This window comes from Sinocyclocheilus grahami, unplaced genomic scaffold (genome assembly GCF_001515645.1).
Source record: "Sinocyclocheilus grahami isolate Dianchi unplaced genomic scaffold, SAMN03320097.WGS_v1.1 scaffold90.1, whole genome shotgun sequence".
Classification (NCBI taxonomy): domain Eukaryota; kingdom Metazoa; phylum Chordata; class Actinopteri; order Cypriniformes; family Cyprinidae; genus Sinocyclocheilus; species Sinocyclocheilus grahami.
This window is the reverse complement of record NW_015505269.1, coordinates 66,334-77,010: the sequence shown is the minus strand read 5'-3', so window position 1 is coordinate 77,010 and position 10,677 is coordinate 66,334. Positions and strand designations below refer to the sequence as shown.

The following is a 10,677-nucleotide window of genomic DNA, read 5'->3' as shown; positions in this document are numbered from 1 at the left end:
TCTTAGCGATTAGTAATGGCTGCCCCTTCAAAGTGGCAAACGAATGTTAGTGCTTCTCTTCAAGGCCTTCGCCCAGAAAACACACACTCCTGAGGTTAAATAATCCTAGTGTTTTCTTTCACGAGCACAAAATCACACAAAAAGGTGACAGCGAAGAAATTAGCAGCACTACGTGACCAAAACTACATGGACGCCTCTTGCTAATTGCTAAAAGGTGCATAAAATCAAGCATACAACTCTTTAGACAAACACTTCAGGTCTTAAAGAAATTGAAACAGCATCTGGAGTGAAAGAACTTGACCTGGACTACACAAATCCCAGACTTGAACCCTTTGGGATGAATTGGAACGGCTAATGCTAGTCAGACACCATATTTAAAGAGTTACACAACTAAGAACTCTCAGTGGCTGCTAAATACCTTATTTTCTGTAAGAAGGCTCTGTGTTTGTTTGCAAACATGAGCAAGCGGTGTCAGCGGGGGCTTCAAAGTGTCCCATAAGACTCTGCTAATCATTCTCATGTAACCAAGCACACACTTGTGGGCTGGACCCGCCAAATCAGGTGGACTAGCTGCAGCGCTCACTCAGAGCATGTTCAGCGTAGATGCTTGTTAAGAATGTGCAATGGTTACCGTGGGAATTATCCCATCCCTCGAGGCTAGGGAGTTCTCTGCGCTAATGAACGGCAAGGATGAGGCTCGTTATCCTCCTCTGTCTGTCTGATATTCAGCCACAGTGTCTCATCTCGTACACGCGCCTCTCTCTAGTAAAGATGGAGGATAGACGGTGGATTTGGCTCTCACGTGGACCTGAGCGTCGAGATAGATCCCCAGTGGTACGGTTAGAATGAGAGATGATATTTCTTCAAGCAGCTGAAGGTCATCATCAGCCAGGTTCAGGTTGCATGTAAATATGGTTGTCACTTCTAAGTGCTTAATTGCATACTGTTGGGTTATTTCAGTACCAAACGCATGCTTTTCACACTAAATTATTGTCTGTCGACTGGGAATATAGTGCACAAGTCGTATGGACCATAAGAAAAGTAAATTTTGTAAAAAAAAAAAATATATATATATATATATATATATATATATATTCTATCTAGGGTTGTCAACACTGTGTTGACTTGAAATATTAATCAAATATATAATTATAAATAAAAATAGTAATAAATTAGTAAATACTTTCCAGATAAAATTTTACCAAGTAGCTATGGCTTTTGGGTTTTTGAATATAAAAAACAAATAATAAAATATATATAATATATAATAAATAAAACGTTTAAAAATCTGTTGATTATATATGTGATATTTAATACAAGCAAATAAATGTCAATGAGTAAATGTTTTCTGGATAAAACTTTACTGATTCACTTTGGGTTCAGCTTTTTTATTTTGAATGTAAAAACTAAATGTATGTAATATTTAAAAGTTTTGAGACATATCTTCTTGATAATATATCAACCTTAATATATTTTTCACACAGTTTTTTTAAAATGCCAAAATTATGCTTGCTTACAGATTTTAGGAAGGGGTCCATCACAAGTAATTCATCATTGTAAGGTCCATGGCATCAAAAAGTTTGAAACCCTCTGATGTGAAAGAGAGCAACCAATACAAAGAATCAAAACTTCTCAGTTTGTGTTTTATGAAAGAAATACTGTATGGAAGTACATGGGGTTTGGAATGGCATTAGGGTGAGTAAATGACTCTTTATTGATGGATGATAATTAAAATAAATGACATTAAGTTATTCCGGAATGAATAAATGCCAATCCTGGATTTGAGAAGCAAGTTTAAAAATGATAACGTAAAGTAGAAGATAGAAAAAAACACAATCCTTCCCCTAGGAAGTGATGTTGTAAACTTCAGGTGCTTCATGCAGAGTTTAAAGGAAAGCAGGTTGTCCTCGTTGACCAGTGCTGCATGTTGTTTGTTTACCTTTCTTTCCTAATTCTTCTTCCACCCTTTCTTGTTCTCTTCATCGGACACAACTGGGATACGGCCAAGGTGTGGTTTTTGCTGCTTGGCAAGTTCAAAAGCAAAGGAATGTTTTCCTTTTCCTTTCCAAAGTCCACAAACCCAACTTTTTTTTTCAAATCTGTGTTGCTGATTTGTGCAGGCTCTTGGGAATGACAGAGGTGGAAAAAATAGGGGCTTGTGGAATCGAGTGGTGGGAGAGGTAGAAAGGGACAGAGAGAGACAGAGGAATGGGATAGAGAAAAAGAAAGAGAAGGAGAGAAAGCACTAGAACATGGAATTCTCTTACTCATCCGCTCGCTCGCTCTCTTTCATACACACACACAAAAACACAAAAAAGACTGACAGGCTGGAGCTTCAAAGCTTTAGCTTCTCTCTATCCTTCCTCTGGTGTGGAATTTCAATGCAGTATTTCATTTTTCATTGGGGGGCTGAGGAGGGCGAGGAGGTTGGGGCAGGATGAGTGTGTATTCTTTCAATGATCCATTTCTGTCCCACGGCGGCCCTCTTATAGTGCTGATGTGTTTTTAGTAAACTAATATCAACACAAATCCAGCCGTGCTGCAAACGACCAACATGTGAGGTTGTCGTGACGTTTAGGGCACGTTGTATTTGGAAACTAAAAATTCAGCAGATGGCAGCAATAAAATGCAGTAATAAAATTGCAATTTACTAAATATTTTATTTTATTTTTTAAATAATTATTTTTATTATTTTATTTATTTAGTTAGGTACTCATCAGGGATTTTCCCCATTAATTTCCAACATGAGCCAACATGATATAAAATTTGTTTTGTTTTTTTGGTAGCTTTGGGGTTTCTTTCAGGAAAACGGAGCAGTGATGACTCATCTTGCACTAAGCAGATTTTTTGTCCAATCAGATGCTCTCTTGAAGAAGAATGGCCCGCCCCCTTATGCCACATACAACCGACTAGTAAGTAATAATTCATGGCAGTAGCATGGCTATTAGAAAAAACAAAAACAAAACACAGCTGATCTTTTCAAATGGAAATGCATCGCCAACACAGAAAACACACTTTTTTTTTACTTGGAATTTTTTTTTTAATAATTATTTTCAAAATTACGCTTATTTTATTTCAGATATTTTCCGAGATAACATTTATCATTTTCTTTCAGTTGATGTACTACAATAACTAAAACTAGAACTGAAATAATAATTTAAAAACTATATACGTATAATATGACAAAAACGCAGAACAAATTAAAGCTTTAACAAAAATTTAAATGAACGAAGAAAATATAAAAATAAAAACGAATTTAAACTATTACTAAAAACTGTTAACATATCTCAATGAAATAACACAGATCTGAAAGAGCTTTACTTATGGATAAAATCCAAGTATATGAAATATTTATTTTATTATTTTATTTATTTATTCAGGTACTCATCACAGGGATTTTTCTCCTTAATTTCTTTGGATATATTTGTTACGAACAGCACAGGTCACTGTGTCCGCCATTCTGTAAAACTGCTCCTGTACAAAAATGTGATAAAGAAACTATGGTTTTGTTCATTTCCTTTTGGCACAGAGAGAGAAAAAAAATATAAGTGTCCTACATAACTTTCCCATTGAGATTATAAATTGTTAGAAGATGCACAAGTCTCGACAGATGTTGTTCAGTATGTAGGATGTATCATGTTGTTGTTCCTTTAAAGTTAACGGGCACAAAAGTCTTCTTTTTTCAAACAATCATTTGGCACTTGGTGAGAGTTATTTTGGACTCTCTATATCATCACCTTTTTTTTTTTTTTAATTTAACAGTACACTCTTAAAAATAAAGGTGCTTCAAAAGGTTCTTCAAGCGATGCCATAGAAGAACCATTTTTGGTTCCACAAAGAACCATTCAGTCAAAGGTTCTTTAAAGAACCATCTCTTTCGTACCTTTTTATAATCTGAAGAACCTTCTTTCGCCACAAAGAACCTTTTGTGAAACAGAAAGGTTTTTCAGATGTTAAAGGTTCTTTATGGAACCATTTAGACAAAAAGGTTCTTCTATGGCATCGTGAAGCACCTTTATTTTTAAGAGTGTATAAACTAGAAAAATACAAATCCTGTACACTAGTCAAGTTGCATCATCTCAAAAACCTTGACGACATTTTAGTCAGTAATAAGGTTCAATTTGTTAACATTAAGTTGATAAATGCCTCATAAAAATGACCTAATTTTCTTTGACTAATTTTCACAAATTGAGCCCTATTACAGTGCAGCCCAAAAAAATCCTGCAACACACTTTTTAATCCTTCAGATTGTGGCAGGCTAAAATCCCAGACTAGTTTTTTTTAACAAATTGTATCCATCTCCATCACCCGGTTGGTGGCTGGCCATAGATACCTTTGAGCCACCATTATTTTATCTTAGCGTACTTAAAGCTCTGTAGGATCCACAAGCCTTTGAGGGTAAGTGGTGCCTCTAGTGGCACATCAAGGAGGTGAGAAGAGGCTGAGAGTTCAATGCTCAGGGGTACCTCGGCTATCTTGACCTCGTCCTGGGGTGCTGCCCACGAGGGACGTGTCAGCATGTTGCACATATGATAAGGAAAGGTCAATCTGCTACCATCATCCCATGGCCCAAGGCCTTCAAAAATACCAGAAGAGAAGTCAAAGATACATAATATATCTCAAGTTTTCCTCACTTTAGGCCCCAACGTTTAAAAAACGTCAAACCCAGCATCGAATTTTCTCATATATTCCTTCAGCAACATGCACCATTTTAAGATTCCCCTCCTCGAAGCACACAATCACGCACGTTCTTCTTGGTTTTTTTCTTCTTGGTTCTTCTTGGTTCACGTCTTCCAGCCCCCACCCCCCGAACCATCTCGCTCTGTTATTTCTGATTAGCTGTAAACGAGCAAATATTTTCCCAGTGTTTGCCAGGTTAGATCCCCATTTAATTAAACTGGCTCATTATGTCGCTCTCTGATTAGTGGAGGGGAATCAATTATTCAATTCACAAACATGGGCCGCAGGAGCTGGAGGTGCACAAAGAGCTGCTCATTTAATTCCAAGGACACTAATTAGCTACAAAGCAAAGCTGCAACTTTCTGTCTCTCTCCCCCCACCCTCCTTCCTCAATTACCGCGAACGTAGGACACTGGGTGTGAGGAGAGGGGAGGAGGGCTGAGGCAGACGAGAAGAGGAGAGCATGATGGGAAACGTAGGTGGGGCGGGTCAAAGCGTTCCTTATTTGGCAGGAATCCCGTCTTGTTAGTGGGGACGAGATGTTGCGGACGGCAGTGTTATTTGCTGGTATGTAGATCGGACGGAGAGCTAAGCATCCAGGAAACGACCCGAGGGGTTTCCAGCAGCTTCAAACTCAAAGGCCTGCCACTTTTGTTCTCCACAATCAAACGGCAGGCAATTATCCGAATTATTGACAGCAGATTTCTCATTTCAACTGCAAATTAAGGCTATCAATAAAGCTTTCTGATGCAAAAGTGACTAATTAACCAACGGAGTGGAGCTCTGAAGCCGTGTTGTAAAAAGAAAAAAACTCCAGTCGGTAGCACGTAGTGGAAACACAGGGGAACTAATTAGTTTAATTATCAAAACAGCTAATTAAAATTACACAGTTGCCTAATTAGCTCTGTGCTTCTTGCTGTCTCTCTTTCCCTGTCTCTCTTATTTCCTCTTTGCCCTCTCACTCTTTAATTGACAGGTTGAAGTTAAATATAAAACAGGATGAGAGAGAGGGAAAAGGAGAGGAGAAAACGTGTATGGCGGGGTACTGAGAGTTTAACGCAATATCTCGGCTGATGCCGTCTGCTCGAGTGGCAGATCTCTGGAGCAGGAAAACAAATGACTTTCATCCAAGCAATTCCACATTTTCTCCCACTAAAGTCTCTCTGATGTGAACAAATTAAGAATTTGTCCTCCTCTTGTTACCCTGACCAAAAACAACATTGCCGTATTGTAAAAGGCAAATTTAAAGTCAGTATGATATCAAAATTACTGTTTTTTGGGGAGCTTTGATGTCATCTATGTGCTGGTCTACACCTAAATGTTGACTAAATTCACTTTTATTGGATATAAATATTTAAAATGTTTTTCTCTTTCAGAAAATGGAGCGGTGATGACTCATCCTGCATTACTCAGATTTTTGTCCAATCAGATGCTCTCTTGAAGGAGAACGTCCCGCCCCCTTACGCTGCATGCAACCGACTTGTAAGTAATAAATCATGGCAATAATATGGCTATTAAACAAAAAACAAAAACAAACAGATGATCCGTTCAAATGGAAATGCATTGTCAACACAGGAAAACACATTTTTGTTACTTTTTAAAATAAAGCTTATTTTATTTAAGATCGTTTCCAAGACAATATTTGTCAATTTGATTTAGTTTAATTTGATGTAATCAGATAACTTAAACTAAAACTGAAATAATAAAAATAAAACAAAAACTATATTCATAGACATATTAAAAAAATTTAAATGACAAAAACGCAGAACAATTAAAGCTTTAACAAAAATACAAATGAAAGTAGAAAATACAAAAATGAAAACTAATTCAAACTGTTAATAAAAACTATTAACATAACTCAATGATACTAAAATAACACTGATCTGAAACCGAGTCTGAATCCAAGTATATTACAATAAATAATGGATGTAATTACTATATTATGTTGGCTTTATGTCTATTTTGAGATGAAAAGTGGAGCAACAGTATTGTTAATAGAAAGGAGAATAAAAGCAAAAGTGTATATTTCCTTTCTCGTTGCATTTGTGTGGGTGTGTGAACAACAATATGGTGACTGATACAGTTCATGATTGACATCACAGTTTCTAATCCAGTGTACTGCAGGGGAAAAGTGAAGCTGTTGAATATTGTTGATGCAACAGCATTCGCTTTTCTTTTCCCGAACAGTAGCAAAAATGATTTGGCAGAAGAAAGGCACAGTACGAGACAAGATATGTGTAAGATATGTTTACTGTACATAAAATCGTGTGTTGAGGGGCTGGTGTCACAGTAAAAAGCACCAGGGCCCCTCTCATTGTATGGTGTGTCTCTGTGTCTCTGAACATGCAAATAGGCCGGAGGCCTCTCCTACCACCTGGCTCCTTTTGGCCATGCTGGTATTTTTAGCAACGCTAATCAGGCAGCTTATTATTTCTTGAGTTCACAGAAACTTTGAACTCCAGACTCCCTCTGCCTAAAAGATTCATGAAGGCCGGGCATCGGGGGACCTGCTTAAGTTTGCAGTGGGGTCAGAGATCGACGTTATCCCTTCGGCAAGCGCAGAAAAACAAATTGCATATGTTAAGGGCATGCCTGGTACATAGTGCATTGTTCAATTCACTCTTTCTTTTCCCAGTGTCCATCTTATACCTTAAGCTAGTTTTTAGGCTATACAGAGCTAACACAACAACTCAATGAATAAGGGTAATAGACATCCCCTAAAATGCCTGAATTGGGTTGTTTGGTTGACCTTCAACTGATAGTTTTAATTTTATAATAAGTTTAGTTTAACATTAACAACACTGATTTTGTCCAAAGATGCATGAGAACCATGCTACATAGGCCTACATATATTATATATGGCGTGTATAGACCATTTTAATGAGTCATTATGAACTGTCTTTGAAAAAATAGCTTTTTCAGTAGATTTTTAATTTCGGAGTGAGCTGTTCCTTTAATAATTAAGGTAATTTCCATTTTATTGTTCCATGTTTAAGAAAGTTTGAAGTGAATTCTTCAGCACACTTGTAAACCTCGGGACTTTATTAGATTGTGGGTGAATATGAAGGGTCTTCCAAAGTGAAGGACTTTGTGTATAAAATGCAATCTCATCCAGGCATGCCGGTGTGGGGGGACGCATGTAGATTGCAGGGCGAATTGCCTGCAAAGCTGCTGTCCAATTTGAATTGTCAATGCGTCGCCGTTCCATTTGACTCATACGGAGACCACTTTGGCTCAGATAGTGCAAAGACAGATTCCATCAGGTCCTTATCTGTTACAACCTGCATTGGCTGCCATTGGATTCAATAGCGGCCAATAATAGTGTTATTTTTTAAACATTAGGATACCTGGATTTTTTATTTTATTTTTTTTTTGCATTGGTCAGCAGCGGGGTGTATGGGGATGAGAAAAAGGATATAAAAGGGAACCTTATTCTACATTGTTTTTCCCACCTCCTGTTGTCCGATGCCATGAATAGTGCATTATTCCAATCATTTTTCTGACTTTCAGGAGGAAAAAGTAATTTTATCTGGTAAAGGATATATTTTTTCTTTCAGCCAGCCCATCCCAAGAGTGTTGTGCATTGTACCTGGCTGAAGAAATCTCATCACTGTATTGATACATCACAAAAGCCAAGCGCAATCATCATCTGTGAAAGATCCTCTGAGACCAATTTAGACCCCAAAGACTTTGACCATAACATTTAAATCAGCAAAATGGACTAATTTAGTGTTGGCTATGATAGTCCTGAATACAATTATTGTACTCTCAACATGGCAGAATTCATTAAAATAGCTATATAACTGATATCAGTGTTAGTCCAATATTTCCATATTTTCCTCACTCTAAAATAATTGGACCTAGATCTCATTTTAAGGCCATGGGAGAACTTTGATGGGACTCATTTGCAATGAGGGTATCTTTTTCAAACAAGACATTAATTAAGTTAGAGTATCCGCTCTCCAATATTCTGCCTTATATATATATATATTTGACAGCTTTAAGGAATTAAAGGAACGGTTCACTCAGAAATGAAAAATCTGTAATTATTTATTCGCCTTTATGTCATTGAACCAACCTGTATCACTCTTTGTCTTCTGTGGTACATGAAGTGCATTTATAGAAAAATCTTCATGCAGCTTTTTTATTATAAACCATTTGATAGCTTTGTTTAAGGAACATGCTGATATCGAAGTCATTGTTCATTGCTAATCTTCCCCTCCAGTGAGCTGTTAACTCAAGATTTACTATGACAGACAGGTGAACTTGAATGGCTTATGACTTTAATCTTAAAATGCTATGACTTTATTCTAGTAATTTGACTTTCCCCCCCCAAAATAGGCTATGACTATTTCTAAAATTATTACATTTTTCATTGACTATATATATTTTTTATTAACAATTGTATTTATTTATTTTTTTAAAGGGACAGTTCACTCAAAAATGAAAATTCTGCCATCATTTACTAATCCTCACGTCATTGCAAACCTGTATGTTTGGTACAGTATGGGGGAAAATGCTGTGAAAGTCGATAGCTATGACATTCTGAAAATTTAGATATTTTAATTATATTATCTTATTTAAACTATTACTACATTAATATGACTTTATTCTTGTAATTTTGTCTACTTTAATATTGATGTCTATTCTAGTAAAAGTCCAATTTCAAAATTACAACTTTATTCTCAAAATTTAGTTTTTTAAAGCATTATTATGTTAATGTGCCCATTGTGTTTTCATTTATTTTCTAACTTAAAGAGTCAGTTTGATCTTTCATTCTAAAGAAAAGAGCTGCACAAAGATGATTCACAGGTTTGAAACGAGGTAAGCAATGACAGAACTGTCATCTTTGGGTGAACCATTCCTTCAAAATCGCACATTAAAAATCTCCTTTCTCGAGATTTCCTCTTAAAAAAAATCTGATTTTCGCTGGTCCTAGGAATTCCCATGCTTAAATGTAATACGAAGTTCTCCAAACATATCATTATGAGTCGTAGTGGTACTATTCCCAGTTTCTTAGCGTGCTAAGGAACGATAAAAGCGAGTCTCAATTTGCCTTCATGTTAAAAGTTCAAGTCAAATATTCATCCTTTGCCTGAATCACATTCCAATTTTTTTGTCCTCTAGAGTCGAGCGTGTTGGTATCAAGTCAAACAATGTGTGCATCTGTTCAAAGAGTCAGAATAAGATGGGTGAAACTCTTTAAGAAAAGCCTTTTTTGATTGCTTCAGATGCAGACGTTCGTCTCTTGGAACAGAACAGAGCTGTCGCAAACTCCATCTTATTTACATTTTCTTTTTTTCCCACCCCACACACATACGCCGCACTGTTCCAGAAACGCAAAAGGGAAGGGAAGGAGCCCAAAAAAAGAGTGTCTTTCAATGCCAAGGTGCCAGGGCCCTCTTTTAAGCTGTAAATGTTCTGACGCAGGAGAAGAGAAGGCGATAATGAGAGCTGAGCTCCTTTCCAAGACGTCCGTATTGTTTTAATTGTTCGAGCCACATAACGGAAGAGAAGCGAAGTCTCTGAGCCGCAGCGCCAACATTTAAAAAAAGAACAAACCTGGCTTTTTCCAATGTGTTGGAGCAATTATGTACAAACCCTGTAATTATGCATATCTTTTTGAAACATGTAAAGCTGTATGGAAATGAGTCTGGGCCGATTTAACTCCACACCGCACACCCCCCACCGGCAGCGCATTGTTTGATATTTCAGACAGTTTTGGAGAAGTAATGGGGACTTTAAGTCAAGGTTTTGCTCGAGCATGTGCGCGTGCGAACGTGGGTGTGAGCGCGCTGAGCTAAAAGGGGAAGCTTTAGGCCGTTTATTGCGGGAAACGGTGAGAAAGTGCTACAAAAACACACCCCGTGCGAAACTCCTTCTTCCCTTCCTCCTGCTTCGTCGTCTCTTTCCCCTCCCCATTCGTGCACGAGGTCCCACCCTTAATTAAGTCTACTGGGGTTTAAAAGTGTTGAATCTTGTTTAAAGACCATCTCA

At 37.3% G+C, this 10,677-nt stretch overlaps 1 protein-coding gene across 1 annotated transcript in view; it reads left to right on the top strand.

The window, feature by feature from the left end:
* Positions 1-690: 690 nt before the first annotated feature.
* LOC107587168 (rho guanine nucleotide exchange factor 39-like) overlaps positions 691-10,677 on the top strand; it is a 67,801-nt gene continuing 57,814 nt past the window's right edge. The window contains exons 1-3 of the mRNA XM_016274835.1: positions 691-834; positions 2,153-2,180; positions 2,805-2,912. Coding sequence (XP_016130321.1) covers positions 691-834; positions 2,153-2,180; positions 2,805-2,912 — 280 coding nt within the window. The remainder of the gene's footprint in view (positions 835-2,152; positions 2,181-2,804; positions 2,913-10,677) is intronic.